The following is a 22413-nucleotide window of genomic DNA, read 5'->3' on the forward strand; positions in this document are numbered from 1 at the left end:
GTACTGTATAATCTGCAGATTCTGACAGAAACCTGCAGCTATCCTTTGAAGCAGCGCTCCTCTTACACAGCAATAAGGATCATTATTAGGTTATTTACATTATTATTTAAATAACAAAATAATTTAAAGCAAAAATTGGGAAACGTAAAGTCCGAAGTCTTTATATTAAGGTCCATCAGTCAAACAATACTGTTGCTCTGGGTCTAAACAGAGCGCGTTGTGTGTGACGTCTTCTTTTGCGCATGCGGCCGCTTTGAGCGTTCACACTAGAGCGCGTTGCTGTCGCATTTTATTTGTAGTGTGAACGAGCAGACAAAAAAATCGTATTTGATCAAAAAATCGGAATTGAGCATTAAGACCTGCAGTGTGAACGTAGCCTAAGAGGCTCTAATGTTGGTGGTGTCAGTTACACAGTGGACCTGGAGCCAGCACAACAGAGCCAGCAGTGCACGGGCAGGAATGTATTTCTTACTTGGAAATTCCGACACCACTTCACATTTAAATAAGAAAGGGATGGGTGAAGTCTGACTGTACAATGCAAACTCTGTTTGCCAACAACCAAGCTGCTCTCAGCATCAAAAGACTCCACCTCCAACCTAAAGAAACATCTGGAAGTAAGTTCTTTTTTAAAAACTAACGTTAACCTACTGCAACTACCTTGTATTAGTTGTGGTAGCTACCTGGTTATGTGCCACTTCAGTGTCTTCGATGCACTACTGCTGTGTGGTTTATTACTATTACTGAAGGCTGCATTACAAGCTACTAGCTGGGAAAGCCAATCCCAATGTCCACCCAATTGTTACTCATTTTATAGCAAGACTTAAAAATCTAGTTGGTATTGCTTTCAGAATTGCAAATGGTTAGCATGGTATTCAAAGTCAGGGAGGTGTTTGTGGTGCTTTACGCTTGGCTTATAGCACAGTATCACAAGAACCTAGAAGCAATTAAAGGTTTCTGATTCAACTGAGACAAATATGCAAATATGACAGAGAAAATGTAAATTGGAGTAAAAAGTAGTGTAGTGTAGACAAAAGAACAATTTTTTCTAAAAATATGAAGGTGATATAAAAAATACAGCTGCGGCTGAGTGAAGTCTGTTCTGAGTAAATCTAAAGTTAACATGTTATTTGTTTTTTCCTCTGATTTTCCCACTTTTTTTCCACTTTTGCAATGTAGCTCATATTGTTTGCAAAGTCTTCTTTATTTCCTCCAAAATCTTTTAATGATAATATTCTTACTCTTAATGTTCTTACTAGGCTATTCCTTGAAATCATGTTCTGAAAATTTATGTCATGGACGGCAATATGGACGTAGCTCATTGGTCTTAAAACTGAAACCAGTGGACAAAAACCTGCATTTTTTACTAACCAGGAGGGATCTGGTTATCTGGTTACTTAAGAATGAAGAATTACTCTTTTAATTTAAAAAAAATCTAGCTGTATAAAGACCAATGGGGAAATAACTCTAGTCACCTGACCTATGACCTCTGTTAAATCCTCAATGGTGAGTTCATATTGTTATTCACTGGTTTCAAACCTTCTAAAATTCTTCATGATGTTCATTTTGACTAAGAAGCAGGTTGCAATGTAGTATGTGGTGACCTTGTAATTGAAGCCACTGTGTTGTGAAGTGCAGGGTCCCTCTGTGTCTCAGCTTCCTTGCTCTTGACATACAGTTTTAAAACACTGAAATGGCGAATTCTAGTTCCAATTTCTCTTTTCAGGGGGAGAGGTTGACTGGCTTTTCCTCAGCAGACCAGACAAACTGCAGACCTGTCTACAAAAGGTCTGTTTCTAGAGTTGTCATTGTCATGACTAGAGCAGGCATTTTGAGGGGCATACTGCTGCTTTAAGAGTCTCCTTAAGTCAGAGCACGCATCTACTCAGGTTTGTGTCATGCACTGCGAGCGGGAATACTGGGTTAGAGGCTTGCGTGGTTATCCATACAGCCCCGACATCATGCCAGCGCATTTTGGGGATTGCATGGGCACTGATTGGTTTTCTATTGCCTATTTGCAGGGAGTAAAGGTGCCCTTTATTTGCAAGGTGCGCCTGCTGCTTGCCACACAGGGAGGAGAGGGGCGGGACGGCGGGAGATTCTCTGGCTGAAGCAGCAATTACTCCATCTGGAGAGCAGAATGTCGTAAAATCGCTGAAATCTCTCTCTCAACGCATTTCGGGCAGTTTGTCTGAAGTTTGTCCGTTCTGCGCTCCGGATAGGTTGATTCCGTTAAAAATTTTAATCGCATTAATCGTGATGACGCCGTTAACGCGTTAACACTGACTGCCCTAAAACAAACACAAAAACTTAAGAAATGATGATATAGACTTATAATTTGCACACATGTGTTTTCTAAATTCTATCACACACATCTATGCAAAAAGTGAGCGTGAGGGGCCCTCGGTGCGCCTGCTGCTGTGCTGAAGTCTCACACACAACCTGTCGAAAGGGGAGGGGGCGGGCTGCTTCCAAGTAGTGCACATTTCATTCATAATATTGTCACTCCAAGCCCATTTTGTATTAATTATTTTTCCTGGGTTGTGTGAAATCCCAGAAAAAAACCTTATACAAGGTATATGTCTATTAGTCTATTAGTCCATGTTGTGGGGTTGGGTGATACTAGAGTGCAAAATTACTGATGGAAAATTGACAGAGGGAGAGGGAGTGTTCGCCCAGGGTACCAAACATGCTAGGACTGTCCCTGAATGTAAGAAATGCAAATGTAAAGATTGTGAAATGTAAGTCATTACAGGTCATGATGTAATCACCGGGGCTTGCTATGCAATGAGAGTTTTAAAAAAAAGGAAAACGAGAAAATGACCACAAGATTGTATGTACGCTGCTGTTGGATGAGACTCTTATAGTGAGCAGGAAAATGTAATGATCTGTCCTTAACCTGTCCATTTTAATATTAAGGAGAGCATTACTCATGAAATGTACACAAATAATGAATACAGCAGTTAGTTAGCCCTGAGTCAGTGTGGCGACCTCTCCAGAGTGTACCACACCTCTTGCTCTGTGATAGCTGCGATAGGCTTCAGCCCCCCAGTACCCTTAATATGGATAAGAGAAAGAGAATGGACAGATAGAAATCACTGTAAGAAAAATATTATAAAACCTCATTAACTCCTATCTTTTACTTTCAAATGCTAAAGGAATTTTAGTGATGAAAAATGTTTACAAAGCTGCAAAGCGAAGTTGAACAATAACAAGATTATTTAATAATGTTGACAAACACAGTAACATTGAGAATAGGATTTTAGGACAATTCATTACAACTAGACTGCAAAATGATAAAGACAATGATGTACTATGATGCTTTCCTTTTTACCCTCATTGTTCTACATTTCTTTCTTCTGAGACACAAATCAACACTATGCACTGATCACAATCACCTTTTTTCTTAGCTTGAAATCTGTAAACTTCTCTCATGTGTGGTTTCCCTGTTTGAATACATCAGCACCTTCCTGTTAGTCTTTAGTTTCAGCTACAGTACTTTTCTTATACGTATTCACCCTTTACTTATTTCTCCAAGATTTTATCATCATACATCATAAAAATGAAATTTAAAAAATGCAGTTGGTACAGATTTAATTTGCATATTTACTACATAATTACCAAGAATGATAATCCCTTTCACAGATGTCTGTTTGTTTTTATTTTAATGGGTATGTGCTTATTTGGTATGCACCCTAACTATCTGAACCTCATACACCCCAGACTAAACCAGGAACGCTGCTGTTCAGGGCGGATCTTTACATGCATACAAACATGTACATTTTAATTATTAAGTTGCGATCAATCAAAGTGCATTTAAACATGCTGATAATAATATGTACACAAAGCCACATTATAAAAAGAAACAATTAGCTCTAAGCAAACATAAAGAAGATTATTTCATACCAAGGCATCATATATAGACCTAATCCAGCCCAAGATTCTTGGCAGCCATATAGATCTGCTGCCTCGTCACTGCGTTTGCACTCTTTGTTATACTTCTGTCAACTTCTATCGTGGTAAAGACAACAGCAGAAAACATCCATGTGTCCTCATTCTGGGAAAATGCAGTGCATAAAAAATATTAGAAACATTAAAAAGAAACTTAAATAAGAAACATGTTATATTTTTTAAGAATATTCTCAGCTTTAATTGCTTTACCTGCTGTTTTTTCTCATCACTAAAGATTTTCTGCAGGTCAGCAGCTTGATTGTGGAAAATACGGATAACAATGGATAAAACTCAAGATTTATATGCTTTTATTAAAAAGAGAATTATGATTAACTTCAATTACCTTTGGGATGATCACTGTTGTTTATCTTGATTGTGTAAATGAGGACAGCAATAACAATCAGACTTATAACCACGACAGCGCAGAGCAAGAAAACAACTCTACTAGCTGTCTGTGACCACACACTGCTTTCTGCAATCATATTAAAAAGAAAAGGAAAAGATGAGATGAATGCCAAAGTGCCATTTGTGACATTTTTTCTAATTAATAGAGTAATGATAACATTACCTTGAATAACCACAGTAGTTCCACTTCCAAATAATATCTCCCCACATGTGGCCACAGCACAGTAGTAAGTCCCAGCATCAGAGGAGCTGACGTTCTTAGAGAAGCGATAAACACATGTCTTCTGATGGTCAGATCTTTTCTCACATTCATTACTTCTGTTTTTGTCAGTGTAGATGATGTTTGGAAGAGATTTATCTGATCCCTCTCTGACCCAGAGAATATTGAGATCTCCTGGACACGTCTTGTTGTCAGAGTCAGAGAAGACTGAACACTGGAGCGTCATTGTGTCTCCTGGATTTGATTCTATCAGTAACTGACTGACTGCATAGTTTGATGTCCTCTGAGCTTTTCCTGTGTAATACAAATCACATTTTTCCAAACATGCACAGAAAAATGTGAACATTTTTAAAAGTAGATTGGCTTATTACCTGTAACTAACAAATATATTCCACCCCATGTAGTTCCAATCCATTCTGTGTTTGTACAATGATAGTGACCCTCATCCTCTTGAACTGTCTCCAAAATGGTCAGGCTGCTAAAATTTGCATCATTATTTATCCGAAATCTTGAGCTCAAAAATCCAGGACTAAAATCAGCTTTAGACTGAATCAGAGTAACTATTAATTTAAGAGTATCCCCGACGCTCTGCTTGTACCATTTGAGTCCCCTAACGCTGAGCTCTTTGGGAATAGTGCATGTCAAGGTTGCTGGTTCACCAAGCTGAACAGTTTTAACTGGAACCAGAGAATCTGAAATAAGAGAAATAACATTTTGTTTGACATTGTAACTTTCCAATGTAAAACTCTTTTATTCTGTATATGTCTATTTGACATGAAAATCCTTAACTAAGAACATTTTTAGACAAAATAAAAATGCACTTACATCCTTGGTGAAAAAAAAACAATGTAACCCAAAAGACGATCATCTTGGCTCTGCTTTTTGTTGGGGACCGTACTGGTATTTCAATGAGTGAAGGAGGTGGAATAATCGTTTTAGGTCAGTAAAATGCACCTGATTGGCTAACACAGAATAGATTCAAAAGTACATTTCCTGTTACATCTACCTCTGTGCTTTGTAAAACATATCACCTCTCTTTCATCTTCTATTGTGTTGGACTCTGGTTTTTAACACTGCCAACATGGTAACTATTTGTGTTCTTCGATCTTGAAATAGCTATAATGTGTCACACTGTACATTTCAGGGAAAATTTGTAGATTGAATATTGGCCAGGGGGACACGACATTTTACCACCTGTAGAGCTAAAGAGCAGGCTGAACAATGGAGATTTATAGTCTTCAAAAAACAGAATATTTGGCCATTTTTGTAGCAAATTTCATGAGAAACAATCCAGGATTATTCACATATTTTTACTCTGTATTCACAACGTCAATTTTTTGTTGTTGTTGTTTGTTATTAATGTATTTGAAATGATATACCACTTTTCTCAGCTTACTGACCAACACACTTTTAACCACACATTCATAAAGCACAGAATATACAGTTCTGCTCTCAGCATCACTCCTGACACTGTAGTAATCCATTTGTATGTGTGCTGCTCCACTCCTCCCCAATTTAAAAGAAAGACACAAGAAGCAACTTATCCTAAAACAGAGAATGGGCATCTTTCAGTGTAGAACCACCACCACTCGTAATTTTCATTCATACCCAATTACCCTTGGCTTCAATCCTAGGTGTGTAAAGATTTAAAGGCCACTAACCTTGAAACCTTCTATCATTTAGCTGTAACGTGAAATTTTGTCCTTACAGTTTATAAACAGAATAATTGACAAATAGCAGCCGAGTCCAAATCCTAACTGAAACTAGGCTGGAATTTATTTATTTCTTGTAATGAAAGCCCTGGTCTTTTACACAGACCAGGCGTTGGTTGTTTAACAAAAACCAAGCCATAATAAAATGGCTGGCATAATATGCAAGAACAATACAGTCTGGAAGTCCAGAGGTCAAAATGGGACATGCCCCTGATAATGACCAAGCTAGGATTCTGTGAGACTTCCAATTAAAGACAGACAAGCTGTTGATGGCTAACCAACTGGAACAAGAGTGGTGGACAAGCAGAGGAAGACGGCCGTAGCGATAGCTGTAGCTGCACCGAATGACAGCAACATCAGGAAAAAGGAACATGAGTAGTACCGAGAGTTGGGAGGAGAACTCCAGAAGATGTGGAGGGTAAAGGTAACAGTGGTCCCAGTGGTAATCTGAGCACTTGGTGCAGTGATCCCCCAAGCTAGGCAAGTGGCTCCAGTAGATCCTACGAACACCGTCCGAAATCTCTGTCTAGAAGAGCGCAGTCGTAGGAACAGCAAAGATACTGCGCAGGACCCTCAAGCTCCCAGGCCTCTGTTAGAGGAGTCAAAGGGCAAGACCGCCCACAGGAGCGAGAGGGTAATTGTTTTATATATACATGTTTGTAAGTGTGTTAATAGAGGGTTTATAAATACATGTTTCATATTGTAATTCATGTTTAATTCAGTTGTTAGTATTTTATGTGACCTCACCAAAGTGATAAGAATTTTTTGCCTTATGAAGCATTTATAAATAAAATTAAAATGACTCAAGACTCAAAAAAAGCCTCAGCCATCTTCACATCAGAAAAATGACACTAAAATGACAATACAGAACAGACAAATATTTATTTCCAGATGCAAACATGACCAATCTCAGGTTTGCAAATTATTAAATGTATGTAGGACCAGAGTCGAAGTCTTTAAGAAGAGTTTAAGAGAGAACAGTACACCGAGCAAGTGGAGCCACAGAGTAGCTTCACTTAAATGTACGGCAGCTTCTTCATTTATAATAAAATATGAATGTTATCACAAAACAACAGTGGACATTTCAAAGATCTTCATAAATAACTGCAAATGCCATAAACAAAGTTGCCACCATATTTAAATGATAATTGAGGAAATAAATGTTAGTTCATTCATGAGGTTCAACTTTCCTCTCATTTGTAATCTGTTAGGTAGCTTTAGTAAGATGAACGTGGCTTTATGACCAAGCAGAGGCACGATATTTGTTGTCCTGCAGTGAGTTCTGTTGTCAGATGGAGCCAGTCTACAGAGCATATGGTACAACTGGTCTGTGGGCTACTCTTGTCTGTGGTTTTGCTGGTAAGTCAGCAAGCCACAGAGAAGCGCAAAATTATAACAAATACAGAGGTGAAACTGAGTGTTAAAACCTATGAAAAGTGTCCCCTCTCTGCTCTATTCCAGACCACTTGTCTGGAATATTCGGCAGTCACTTACGTAATCCGCTTCCAGTAACATTCAGTCAGGATCCTGGAGGAATCACTGCACACGCACGGTGGGTGAACCCCCTGTCCGACCGGAATCACAGGATTCTGGTCAGACAGGACTATAAAACCACCATGTCAGTAACCAGTAAGGTTCAGTTCTAAAGTGCTTCTGAAATAAACTAAGTAGTCAGGCTGTGTTTTCAAATAGGTGAACTCTACTGGGTGATCTTCTCCTCCGTACAATGAAAACTCAGAGCAGTTTGTCGGGATAAGGAGGTGATCAGATTAATTAAATATTATTAAAATAAATATTATTCATATCAATCTTAATATTACTATTAATAATACAATTTTATGAAGTCATCCAGATTCACAAGGTTGAGGTGGTTCTGGCATTTGACAAGGATGCCTGCTGGGCACCTCCTGGGTGAGTTGTTCCAGGCATGTCCCATCGGGAGAGGCCCCAGGGCAGACCCAGGACACGCTGGAGAGATTATATCTCTCGGCTGGCCTGAAAATGCCTTGGTGTCCCCCCGGACAAGCTGGGGAAGGTGGCTGGGGAGATGCTGCTGCCCCTGCGACCCGGCCCCGGATAAGCGAAAGAAGACAGATGGATGGATGGATAGATGCTGATTAATCTAAAGAAATGGAAACAAATTATGTGTTTTTGAGACAGACTGCTAGTAACAAAATGTCTAAAGACACAATTTAAAATTCATTCATCAAAATAGTATTTTATTGTTTATCAGTAAGTATTGTATTTGCAAAGGTGGGGTAATGGGTGGCATTACTGGAGGCATTACATAGTTAATTAGCTTTTTGCTCTATAGAGTATAGATTGCTGAGCAGAAGTCAAAATAACCACATGCCCCAGAACCAACAAGTACCTGCATCCCAGGAAGGGGTAGAACTGTCCAGTGGAGAGTGGTGACCAGAGATGGGCAGTAACGTGTTACTTGTAACGCGTTACTGTAATCTGATTACTTTTTTCAAGTAACGAGTAAAGTAAGGGATTACTATTGCAAAAACGGTAATTAGATTACTTTCCCATAGGAACGCTGCGTTACTGCTTTACTAAAACCGTGATTTTTTGCGAGAATGTCTCACGACAGTGACGTAAGCGAGTGCGCCGTTAGTGACAACAGCTGTGTGCAGATCAACAGTGCATCATATATCGAGTGCAGAGAGAGTATGAGCGTGCAGCGTTTAAAGCGTGGAAGTACTGACCTTACTTTGAGTTTGATTCCATAAAAAGTGACAAAAACATTAGTGTCCGCTGTGCGTGGGAAGAAAACTTCTTTTTACAGCGAAAAAACCCCTAAACTTCCAAACAAGCACCGAGTAGCTACGACGTAATGGGAAACTCACAGAGAAACTCGCGGATTCTTCCACTGACCGCGGCACACCTGCACCAGGGTAAACCTCCGCCTACCGCAGTCCTGCTTTACAGGTGAAAATAGAGCAACAGGACCGCTGAGTCTTTGACTTTATTTATTTTCTGCTGTGTTTTACTTGCATCTATTTGAAAGACTGAGTGTAAACACAAAATATATTTTATTTTATGTGCTGGAATGTGCAGAAAATATCTTTAAATGTTAAACTAATTTATTCAAGTCAGAGAATGTTGCATATAATTAAATTTTTGCTTGATGCATAAAGTTAAAAGATTAAAACTAATAAAACAAGTTTTAAAAAGAGACTTTTCCATTTGATTACATTTTGTATGATGGATTATGTAGAAAAAGTAGAATTGGGCTGAAAGATCTATCGCTTTATCACCTCTTCAGGTTGTAAATCGTGTTTTTAAAAAGTAACTAAGTATCTAAGTAATTAATTACTTTTGAAAATAAGTAATCAGTAAAGTAACGGGATTACTTTTTTGGGGAAGTAATCAGTAATTAGTTACTGATTACTTTTTTCAAGTAACTTGACCAACACTGGTGGTGACCATCTCCCACAAGGATCAAGGTTCAACAAGCCCCAGACTGGGACTCATTCTTCCCTTTTTGTCACTATGTAACAAAACTTGGTTTATATCACTTTATGGAATTCCAGTTATTTTGACTGTTGTCGAAGTCTGATTACTGTGATTTTAAAATTGGGTATAACCATAATGACTGGCAGAAACTTAAATAAAACCATCAGGCCCCACCTCTGACTTAGATACTGTACTTGTAGCTGCTGCCTTTTTCCCCCAAGGTACAGCCACAGCATCCAGCACAGATGGGTCACACACTTGATTTTGCGTAGTTTTTATATTGGATACCCTTCCTGACAAAATGCTCCCATTTATCAGGGTTTAGAACAAGCAGAAAGGGTACACTAGCTTATGACCCATGAAGCGTTTTTGTTTCTTGAATTATTATACTATGAAGCCACTAGGCCTTACCTCTGGAGTAAGGACAGTCGGCAAGTTTTTACTTATTTCAGAGTAGCCTAGACTAACTGAGTTATTGTCAAAATTTAAGTTTATTAAATTAAATTTAAGTTCATAGCTAAAAATATACACATACAAGAAAAAATGCCACACTGACTCTTTTTTAAGAAATTTAATTAAATAATTAGTGACTTTCTTGTACTGTTGATATTTTGTGTTATATTGTTGTATTAAACTTTATTTACTATCAAACAGGAAACTGTATATCCACTGTAACCACTTTTTACTTTCATTATATTCGTGAAAATAATGTATTCATGTGGATTACAGAGAAACACATCAATATACTAAATAATATTAAAGAACACAACAACACAGACTAAAACCGTTCATAGATGGGATTCATACTGTTTTCATCTCTAAAATAGCTTAATAATATACTTTTTAGTCTTTGCACATAAACTGGAAATACAGGGCAGGGATAGCTCAGTAGGTAGAGTGGTTGCCCCATGATCGGAAGGTCGGGGGTTCGATTCCCCTTAACAGCTACCCTGAGGTACCCCTGAGCAAGGTACCGTCCCTACACACTGCTCCCCGGGCGCCCAATGGCTGCCCACTGCTTCACTGAGTGAATGGGTTAAATGCAGAGAGCAATTTCCCCACGGGGCTCAATAAAGTACAATAATGTACACACTTTCTTCTTCTTCTTCAAATACAGTGTCAAAAATATACAAATAATTACATTTCTAACAAAAGTGAAATATATGTCCACATCCATGATGCTAGTAGAGCTTAATCCAGCTCAAGAGCCTTGACATCAGTGTAGATGCTCTCTTCCTCTGCAGGTTTTGTATCCTTTGTCCCCGATTTGCTCGCTTTTTTAAAAGTTGGTGCCGAATAAACCAACAAGTCCTCATCTGTCTGAGGAAGCAGCACATGTTAATATTTACACAGGTAAACATGCTGGAAGCTTATGGCTCTGTTTGTCCTTATAATTACCTGCTGATTTTCCTGGTCACCACTTGAAATTACATTTGTTTGCAGGGCAACTGCATCTGTATTGTCATTAAAAAAAAAAGCAGTAAAATTAGGTTATATTTTCCTAGTATTGATTGCTTGATGTGATGGGAGTGACTTTGCTTACCATTAGAATATACATATGAACTCTTCTTTAGCTTCTTGATTGAATAAACTAGACAGGCTATAACAATCAGGCTTATTGCCAAAGCAACACACAACAGATAGAGAATTGTATTGTCCTTCTTTGAGCAGCTTTTCTTGACTGCTGACATAAAAAAAAGAAATAATGAAAGTTAACAGTAATTAAAATTGTTACCAAAAGTATTTTTTTAGGCATTATAGAATAGATAAAAAAAACTAAAATGTAACAAAATGCACAAATCCTCTAATTGCTCCATTATATAAAAATACTACTCAATTACCTTCAGCATCGCCTGTTGTTTTATTTCGAGAAAAAGACTCCACACATGTGGCCACGGCACAGTAATACGTCTGAGAATCAGAAGAGCTGAAGTTTCTGAAGTAGCTGTAGAAACATGTTTTTGTGGAGAGTGCCTCTGAGTTCCTTTCATATTCATCTCCACCATTTACATGAGTATAATTAGAACCCGGGTTAGATTGATGTGGTTCTGCGCTCAAACAGAACACGTTGTCATCTACTGGACATGTTTTATTCTGGAAGTCATGGAGGACCAAACACTGAAGATTGACTGTGTGTTCCTGATGGACAGAATCAGGTGGAGGAGCTGTAGTGAAAGGAGGCTCAGGTCCTAAGTAATTATAAAGAATGTGCAAAATCACTTGTTATTTTAGCAAAATTCAATAAAAAGCTTTGCTTTTTTTTTATATTAACTATTTGGTGTTCGCATGGTGGTACGCCTATTCATACCTCCATGCACAAATGAGCAAACAATCAATGTAAATTTACAAATTTTACAGGAATCTACAAACATTCTTCAGGTTTTTGTCTACTTACCTTCCACTTTTAAGTAGGTTCCATTCAAAAATGTTAGTTCTCGATTTGCTGTTTTCATACAGATGTAAACTCCTGTATCACTCTGCTGTGCTTTTGTAATATACAGATCAAATATTCCAGGATCTGTTACAGTTCTAATGCGCTGATCAGCACTCTGAGAGCTAAATGATCTTCCTAAGATTTTAGGAAAGTCTCCAGAAACAAGCTTGATCCAAAACAAGGTTCCTACATCTCTACGGGGGCACGTCAGGTTAATATTCTCCCCAACGTAAACAGTCTTTGTCTCGAAAGTCTGTTCATCTGAGCAACCTGACCAAAAACAAAAAGGGAAAAAAATCAGTCCACTCAGTCATCATTAATTTTGTTTGTCCTTTTAAATTTCTTAAATTTCATTACTTTAAATATATATTTGCAGTAAATATTATCTCTCCATATACTTACGACCAACATTGAGCATCAGTAATAAATAAAACATAACCCTCATTTCTGGTGTTTTGACTTGATACTGCTGTAATAAAAACGTAATTTAAATGATCCATCTAAATATAATCATATGAAGTGGGAGGAAACACTTTCAGTGCAGTCTGATTGGCTTCTCGTTTCGTTGGTTTTTCACTGCATTACCGTAGTGGAAACAATATGAACCATCTTTCCAACCTAAGCACATGAAACAACACCAAATGTAGGTTGTGTCATTTCATATTTAAGACTTGTTGTGGGTTTTCTCAAAATGAAACTTACAGAAAGAATACATGAAAGCATAATTTTGACTCTCAGCTGGAAAGAAGTGTGCAAAAACATTTTTTATAACTTTCATATTGAAATTCACATTGATATTGAAACTAAAGAGCCACAATTATATTTCCAAGTGAAACACATGAACATTTTAAGACCCAAAGACTAAAAATTAACAACATTTTAAATCATTAATAAAAGTTATCGTTTGATTATTGATTACAGGTTTTGCAGATTGAAGTTGTCTGCAAAAAACATGTTTTCTAGTCTAATTAAGGTTAACAATACATGTTGATTATGCCTAGCTAAACAGCCAAATAAAGTTGTGATCCATTGGAATTTGATCAATATTGCACCTGATTGTTGTGGTAATTAACATTCACATGTTATTTAAGAAACCAACAGAAGAAAACAAATTACAGAAAACGGTTTAGTCTACTTGCTAGATTGTTTGAGAGGTGTATCCCTGCTGCATAAAGAAATTGAAATATCACATAAATAACATGGAAAATAATTTCATGATGCAGGCTCGGTCATCCAGTTAAGGAAGTGGTCGTGAAGGACATAATGTTTTCAGTGGGAGAAACGGTGAAACATTTCTCATTTAAATTTAAAATATTTTGAAAATACTGCATAAGTGTAATTTTTGATCATATGAAAAATGACACTTAAAAAGGGAAACTACAAATTCCTGAGAACTCCCAAAGAAAAGACAGATCTAATGAACATTTTAAACACCTATTTAAAGCTTAAAAACTACTAAAAAGAGTTCGTGATAAGCTTGTTTTAATTTTCAGAACAAAAAAAGTTCTTTCCATTGTTGTGATGGAAAAAACATTAAGAAATATAACTTTATGTTTTCAACTATCATTGAACAGCATAACCAGAATCAGTGACACAGAATCTCATCTGCATCCTGATCGTCAAAGTTCATAGTTTATTGTAATGTGTGAACTACAGAAAGAACGCCCCGCCTTCCTAATGTGTGAGCCAACCAATAAGACCACACCCTCCACAATGATGACAGGATATAAGTGCAATGCAACGTGTGGTGTTACGTCTCATCTAGGGGGTTGTGACCCATGAAAAAGCATAAATTTTTCCCAAGTTTCAGGCAGCAATAGAACCAACTTATCAAAAATAAATATATGTTATATTTATTATCAACAGATTTAAAACCACAGGCATTTAGCATAATGTTAGAGTGAACTAAGGCCAAACTTACAAACAAATACTGATATAAAAAATAAGATACTTATGAGAAATGGCCTAGTGAGCCGTGCCAAGCTTGAAGTCAAAGTTTTCTTTGCAACAAAAATATCTATATTTTATGGTTATGTTACAAGTTTTGATTCACATTGGCTGGACGTACCACATTTTCATTAATTTTCCTGTTTATTTACAGCATGTTTTAAACAAGATATAGTTTCTCTGTTTGGGGAATATGTTATCTCCAACTGGGGTTTTCGATCTTGGCTCCTTATGTAGGGTATGGTCTTCAGGCTACACCCTACATAAGGAGCCTTTTAATAATCTGCAAGTTGTAGATTGACCACACCTCTTCACACACCCCCGTTCTCTGTTAGCTATTGTGGTGGAGGGGCTGGGAGGAGGAGTTGGCCATCCGATTGGGGTCTGGGATGCAGGGCCTTCGTGCTACTATCTGGTCTCCACCCCAGGGAAAAGGGTAACAACTCCTCGGTCTAGGTCTGGGGGTGGCCGTGCCTGGACCTGGGGTCTAGAGTAAGTTTGGGGACTGTGATTTTGTGTACAGTGTCCATTTGTGTCTGTCTCTACGTAGGGTGAGTGCCGAGTGTTTGTTTTCTGTGTGTGCCTGCTTGTCTGTGTCTGTATGTCAGGTCAGGTCTTAGACTCCTAGATCTCCCCTCACCACACTCCCTGTGTTGGTGGTTCTCGGTGTCCGGGGCTGGGCGCTCAGGTATGTACTGGCTCACTCCCGGTGGCTGCTTGGCAGGGCCAGGCACCTGTTGCTTGGTCAGTCCACTCTGGCACAGCTGGCTGCCAGCAGAGCCTGTGGGCACATCGCTGCAGTCCGCTCTGGCTTCTGCTCCATGGCTGCTGGCTGACCCATCGTCTGGGGCTCTCCTCAGCTCTTTCCAAGAGGGTGTCACGGATGCCCCTCCGATGGTTGTCCTTGGGTTCTCGCACTCTTGGGTTCTGAATGTCTGGGGCTCCTCCATACCTGCTTCATGCCCTGGGGGACAAGGCCATTGCTCCCCACACCCTCAGACCATTACCTGAAGAAACCTTTTGAATGCAAGCACGCTCATCCACACAGGTGTGCACACAGGTGTGCACATGCATGGGTGTTCACAAACACAAACTACACCTTTCTTGGCTGCTATCTCAAAGCACATTGTGCGCTGTCGGTCTTGCGTGCTGCACAAAAATGTTCAATATTTAGTATTTACTGTTATTTACACTTAGCTAGATTTTTGCAATGGTTTTGTGTTTATTATGTTGCTCTCTTCTTTGCTTGTTTTCTCTTTTTTTCTTCTTCTTCTCTCAACAGTTGATCCAGGTGATTTTTTTTGGTAAGTGCTTCTCACTGTCCCTCTTTCCCTCTGTTTTTCTTCCCCCCCCCCTCTCTGTCTTTCTTTCTCCCTTTCCTATACCCTAGTCATGTCTGGCCCGTCTGTAACAACTGAAAATAAAATAAAATAAACAAATAATAATAACAAAGGTCAAACAAAAGGACCAATACGGCAAGACTGTGATGATCCACTTGGTAAAGTAAATCTGTTGGGTATCTTTGTTGGCCTACAGATAATAATTCTGACTGCTAAAGAACCAAATGGGAAGGCAAAAAAAAAAAGATTGACAACACCAATCACAGCTGGGCAGCTGCACGTTTTACTTCTCTTACTACACAGGTCTTTGCGTAAAAGAAGGGAAACACCTGTTGCACAAAATGACAAATATGACAGCTGTGGCAAAGCAAAGCAATATTTCAAGACATTACATTAATTTCATTTTGTGCCTAAAACAAGCTATAAACATCAAGAACAGGTAGGGAAGAGTAGGGGTTGACTTGGCTGCTAGGGGTCAGCTAATATGAGTAATACTGAAAAATATTGAATTGAACCTTTTGTTTTTAACTGAAAATAGACTGATGTTGCACTGGCTAACAACTCTGATTAGTGAGACTTTAACACAAGTCGCTTGTGTGTTAAACCAAAAATAAAAATTGTAAGACACCTGAACCCACTGTAGTCTGTCTTACCTTCTCTTTAATGTGTCAGAGAAATGAAAGCAACAGGGTTAAAACTACCACTGAAAAGCAGTCCACTAAAAATAGCATTAAAATGACCCAAATTGTGTGTGTCAGTTTCAAGCAGAACTATTGTACACCTAGTGACAAAAAAATGTCAAAATTGCTGCAGTCTGTGTCAGAGTAGGATATTGTGCTCAGTGTTCTGGTCTGTTAGTGGTCTAATCAGGGTCAACGTATTGTGGACCACAAGCCAATACATGTTGGTCTGACAAAGATGTTCTTAATATGGTAGCACAAAACCACAATGTCACTGGTTCAAGTTCAGCCTGGGCTAGAGATCAATGTGTTGCATGTCACAGCCCCCTCTCTGAGGCCACATTTCCTGTCTGTTGCTTCACTGTTCATGCCTGCAACGAGAGAAAAAAAACTGCACAGTGCAAGCAGCGCTGGAGTTTTGTCAAGCAATAAATGAGTAATTCCCTGAAACAATGCTGTGCCCAGCTTCTGTACATGTGATATATTCACGTATATATACTAAAGGGTAAGGATTTGAGAAGTAAATATTACCTTTTAAAGTTAAATAGCTGTGTTTTTTTCTCTAGAAATGTTTTGTCGCTCTTTGCATAACCTGCATAACATAACCTGCCTGGTGTTTGCCTTTGTGTGCAAACACAAAGGCAAACACAAAGTCACAGTAGTTACTGACAAACAAACAAAGCATGGAAACTTGAGCATTTCTGTGGTCTGGCTTTCAAAGACAGGTGTGAATGCGAAGGGGCTTTTCTTCCTGTGTCACTCTCTTGGTTTTGCAGCACTGTTTTATCAATTTGATGTATAACAAAAGCAGCTCTTGTTGGAAGAGTTAAAGAGGAAAGGACACACACTTACCTGGTCAAACTATGACTGTTCTAATCACACTTTTGTGTTGTGTGTTTCTTAAGGCTATCAATGAAAGATGGGAGGTGATAATGAATTGTCCCTGCCCTTTATAGCAAGGGCAGGACTTTTTAAATGTTTCGCAAATCATTACCTATAGGTTGAAACCCTTGATACATCATCAGAATCAGAATAATTTATTAATCCCAGAGGAAATTATGTAAACGTGTGTAAAGTGTGTATAAAGTGTGTACTACATGCATAGATGACAGCTTGTTCAAATTAATGATGAATGAAGTTAGTTAAACATTTAAATGCAGTTGTATGAACAGTGCATATAGATTGTATTTTATGATAGATCAGTAAGGTTGCAATTGTGTGTGGTTTTAAAGCACAAACAATGTTTGCAATTTAAAAGGCAAGAAAGAAAATAAAATCAAGTCAGATGTTTAAGCTAAGAGTACCCTGCTGAAGCCTTGCAGCTCTCCTCTCACTTCACATCCTGTTGAAACTCACATTGAGGGGATTGTTCTGAGTAAACAGCTTCAGGTTGGTCAAAGGGTGGAGAAATGGCCCACCACAACCTTTATCGGTGTAGCTGTTGCGTGGAGCTTTGCTTTGCTTGCTCTTCTCATGAGAAAAACGAAGGCTTTCTATCTTTATGCTGTTAGACCAGTGAGAACAACTGGATTGCTTCAACAATGTATAATACTGTGCTTTTATTTCCAATTTTTAGAAGGTTTTGGTGGACACATACATAACATTATGACAAAATCTATGTCTCTTTTCATTTGCATATGGCAAGAAACCAAAAATAAAAAAGGTTATTTTCATAATACTGGTGAGGCAGGTGTTACAAAGACCAAGTCTTTATTTTCCTTACAGTCTAACAATGGACGACACAAAAAGATCAGCACCACTTTGTAAAAAGAGAGAAGCAAGTATACACATTCACTGACGAGGTAAAGTTAAATTGTTGGAATTTTTATGGTATTGTCAAGGTTCTGCGTCATTTTGACCCAGTGTTTTCACTTTCCTTACCCGGACCATGACAGGTATACCTCAAACAGAAAGAAGTGATAGCAGGATAGGGTTGCAAGTGGAGGAGTGAGCAGAGGAAAATCTCAGTTCTTATGCAATTTTTAAAAGGTTTTGCTTTGTATGTCAAATGTCTTTTATGAATTCATAGTTGATTTCTCTAGTAAAAGAAAAGGGTGAAATAGATTCAGAGTAGCAGCCGCCAGGCTTATCAGAGGTCCTGTTGTCAAGGCACCAATCAGCTCCTGAGTCAACCAATGTCAAGCACTCCCCAGAGACGTCTTTTCCTCTGCCTGAGCCTACCTTCTTGGTTACTGCCTCTTTTGCATGAGCTAGTCACCCCTGAAACTGGCTATCTTCCAGCCTGCTAGTGGAGCTCTGTATCTGCTGGTCTCCTGTCTAACCTCCAGAGAGGTCCTGCATCATTCATTGCTGGCCACCTTCTCGTCCACAAAAGGGTTTCTGCTGCCAGCTGTCCACCTTGCTTCATCGTCGGAAACCTCTTTAACCTCTTCAGGATTTAATTTATGTTAATATAAGTAAATATACTGTCCTAGGAAAAATGTGTGTAGGATAAGAAATACAGAAAGTGTTGTGTTTGCAACATTTCAGAGATGCATAAGGATAAAAGAGCCAATTCAGAAGATTAGTTCAACGTTATTGTCAAAGAACAGTTACAAACTTCATATTATCAATGATAACCCACCCAGTCTGCTTAAGCAGGAAGAAACACATGCAGCAACGTACAGAGTTGGGGAGGTGGTTGTGGTCTCCATCCACTATACTCACTTCACAACACTATTCTTAGTGTTACAAAACTACGTTTACTGAAAGTGATGAGAACTTTTGACTCAAGTGAGGCACATGTACCAGTGTAACACACAAATGTTATATGAACTTGGGTGAAAAAAACAAACAAACCTAAAGCATAGCACCAATAATCAATTATTATTTTGTTTTGTTAGCTAAGACAAGTAGATTTTATACATGGAAACTTAAGCACTGCTGTGGCTGGGCTTTCAAACAAGGTCATGAATGCAAAGGGGCTTTCCTTCCAGCTACTTGGGTAGCTGTTTTATCTATTTTAGGAAGCTGCCATAACACTACACCATGTATAACTCATATTCATATCAAAACAGGAGCTGTCAGATGTTATGAGATAAAGGGACATGTGCACACATTCAGATCTGCTTGGTCATTCTGTGATCTAACTGTGGTAGGGTGTTTTTCATTGGCAGTTATAAAGAAGTGAGGAGAGGCGCTCATCATTCACTGGTCCCAGAGCAGGCTTTTCAAATGATTTGATAAATTAAAAACAAAAAAGTACGTTTGACATCCTTACCATAGTACCAATGCCCATCACGTAACACAGTGATGGACGTTCAGCCTGTCTAAATTAACAGCTACTGAAACAGTTATATTACATGAATACAATTTGTATTAAAATCATACTATATATTACTTTATTACAGATGCAGCAGGTGCTGGTTTTGATTTTGTTTAATCATTAGAAAGACAGACACAGTTTTTCAGTGTACATAGGCAAGATAACAAGTTTAAACTAACATAACATAAAATCAGCCCTGCTTAAGTGCTTTGTAGCTCTTCTCTCACTTTAGAATAGAATAGAATAGAATAGAATAGAACAGAATAGAATTCAACTTTATTGTCATTGCACATGCACAGGTACAGGGCAACGAAATGCAGTTTGCATCCATCCAGAAGTGCTTTAGTGATATAGATATATTACAATATATATTAGCAATAATATAGATATGTGAGTATATTACAGAAATGGGTCTATTATGGTATGTTATAATGTACACGGTATGAAGTATGTTGTGAATATTCTATAACTATAAGTATGTACAGGCTGTAGTGAGTACAAGCTATGTACAGGATATGAACAGGATATAAATATGAAAAACTATACAGAATATGAAATAAATAACTTTACAGAATCTGAGATATACAGCTATACAGAAATGGGAACTATGCAAGTTGTAAACAGTTGTAGGGTTAAAAATTATCGTATGTACAGAATGATTATTACAGAGCTATACAGTAGTGCAGTTAAGATAAGTGAGGGTGTGGATAATTTCTACAGAGGCTGCCCAGAGGGCAGGAGGGTGAAGAGTCCATGTGATGGGTGACTGGGGTCTCTGATGATTTTCCCAGCCCTTTTCAGACACCGCTTCCTGTAGATGTCTTTTATGGCAGGAAGTGGTGCTCCGGCGATGCGCTGGGCAGTTTTCACGACCCTCTGTAACGCCTTCCGGTCCGAGGCAGAGCAGTTCCCGTACCAGACTGTTATACAGTTGGTCAGGATGCTCTCGATGGTGCAACGATAGAAGTTCACCAGGATGTCTGAGGACAGGTGGTTCTTTATGTCTAATAGTGGCTCATAGAGAGATCTGTGCTGGGTAAACAGCTTCAGTGATTGGCCACTGAAGAAATGGCCTATCACAAGTGTTGTTTTTGTCAGTGAAGCTGTTGAATGTTACTTTGCTTTTTGTTGTCTTGACTTGTGGAGACAACTGAAGCCATAGCTGGAAAATATTGTCACAAAGAAATTCAGACTTAATACAAATTAGTCTTTAACATTAATTATAGTTAAAAGCTGAAAATGTGCCATGCTCTTGAATTTACTCACAAATTAGCAAGGGGACGTTGTGTCTCTGCATGAATTTCTTTTTTGCTGTTACCTTAAGATTTGACATGGGCATTTCAGAAAATAACGACGATATGAGAAAAAAGTTCTGATATGTACATATGACGCTCTAGCTCAGTGACTAATAACACTTTTATGTGTGCTTTTTTAATATGACAAAGAGCATTTTTTTTTCTAATAGTTAGCAGAATTAATTACAAAATTAAGAAATTAAAGAAATTACTTTGTTTAAAAGTCAGGCAAAATTACTCTATGGTTGATCTATGATTTAAGTAAATACTTACTTATTATATTCCAAGAAAACCATAAAGCATTATTTACGCTACCGTTTAGGTGTGCAGACCTGACAACGTTTCTCGTTTGTCAGGTCTGGTTTAAAAACATCAAACTGCTGACAGCAATAACACTCCACTCATAGAATTTTAATGACACTTAAACAATCAAAACGCTAATGTTACAGTAGTTTGATCCATCTGTTGGGGTCATACTCAAAATAAAGTAATGTATTATATATTAATTGTTACTTTTATTAAAAGTAATGTAGTACTTTATTTAATATCTAATATAATATCTAAGAATGCTATTCATTACACATTACTTTTGTGTTACACCATAACATGTATATCAGGGGTCCCCAACCCCCGGCTACAGATGTGTCGTTTGGTACAGTTGAGGCTCGGGTGTGAAATTTATGGTTTTCAGGGTTTTTATCGTTAACTGGGTTTACCTGGGTCTTTTCACGTGCTGTAGTTGTGTGTCTTATTTTGAAAGAAACGTTTACGTGTTACCATGGTGACCAGAGAGCATTAAGAAACAGAGAGGAAATGCTTCTCCTGAAATGTGCCAACTCTCAATGTTGTTGGCGCAACATTTTAAAAAGGTTTTGCAGCTTGAATTCGTGTTTATTATAATATTTACAAAATACCACAGTTCTTGTCTTGGTCGTATCATTTTATTTTGTTGTATTTATCCGTGACACCTTAAAGGCCGGTCCATGAAAATACTGTTTGTCATTAAACCGGATCGGTGCCGCAAAAAGGACCGCTGATGTATATGACATGAAATACCACAGTCCCACCCATTAACAGCAGCAATAGGGTGAGGGATACCTCATAGGGACATGGATAGAATGTTTATTTTAGTGTTTATGTGGGAACAAGAAACTAAGAACACAAAGCAAAGTTGAAAACCAGTCCAAAAAGAAGAAAAAGAAGTGATCACCATAGTTACTCTATAATAGAAACATACAGGAGAAATGGAGGCTACAATTCTAGAAGCTTTAATGCTCACCACTGTTTCCTTTACCTGCTAGAGCGAATGACTGAGCTTAGTAATCCAAGAAGGCTCAAATCATTGATTTCAATCCAAGAAATCAGTGAAGTTTTGTTTAGAGAAGCAAGCAGACTGTGAAAAAGTGGTTGCTCCTCACTTTTTCACATAGGGCCAAGTAGGTTTCGATTTTTTTCTCCACTTAAATAATGAACGCCTTCATTTAGAAACTGCATTTTGTGTTTAATATCATTGAATATTTCAAGTTTTTTTTACTGATCTGAAACACATAAGTTTGACAAACATAAAAACAATTGGAAATCCGGAAGGGTGACAAGAACTTTTTCCACCCTACTGTATCTCAGTTTGTGGTGTCTAATAAAATTGTTTGATCACAGGTGGATATCTGGCCTAATTGAGCAAATATAGTCAGAAAGCTTCCTGTTT

General features: G+C 38.2%; 1 protein-coding gene across 1 annotated transcript in view; it reads right to left on the reverse strand.

Moving 5' to 3' along the window:
• Positions 1-2964: 2964 nt before the first annotated feature.
• Positions 2965-22413, reverse strand: part of LOC308408339 (signal-regulatory protein beta-2-like) — a gene marked incomplete at both ends in the record, with an annotated part of 28139 nt that continues 8690 nt past the window's right edge. Inside the window, 2 exons of the mRNA XM_080900537.1 lie at positions 2965-3053; positions 4292-4420. Of these exons, the coding sequence (XP_080756663.1) occupies positions 2965-3053; positions 4292-4420 (218 nt within the window). The remainder of the gene's footprint in view (positions 3054-4291; positions 4421-22413) is intronic.

This window comes from Rhamphochromis sp. 'chilingali' (assembly GCF_963969265.1).
Source record: "Rhamphochromis sp. 'chilingali' genome assembly, chromosome: 13".
Lineage (NCBI taxonomy): Eukaryota > Metazoa > Chordata > Actinopteri > Cichliformes > Cichlidae > Rhamphochromis > Rhamphochromis sp. 'chilingali'.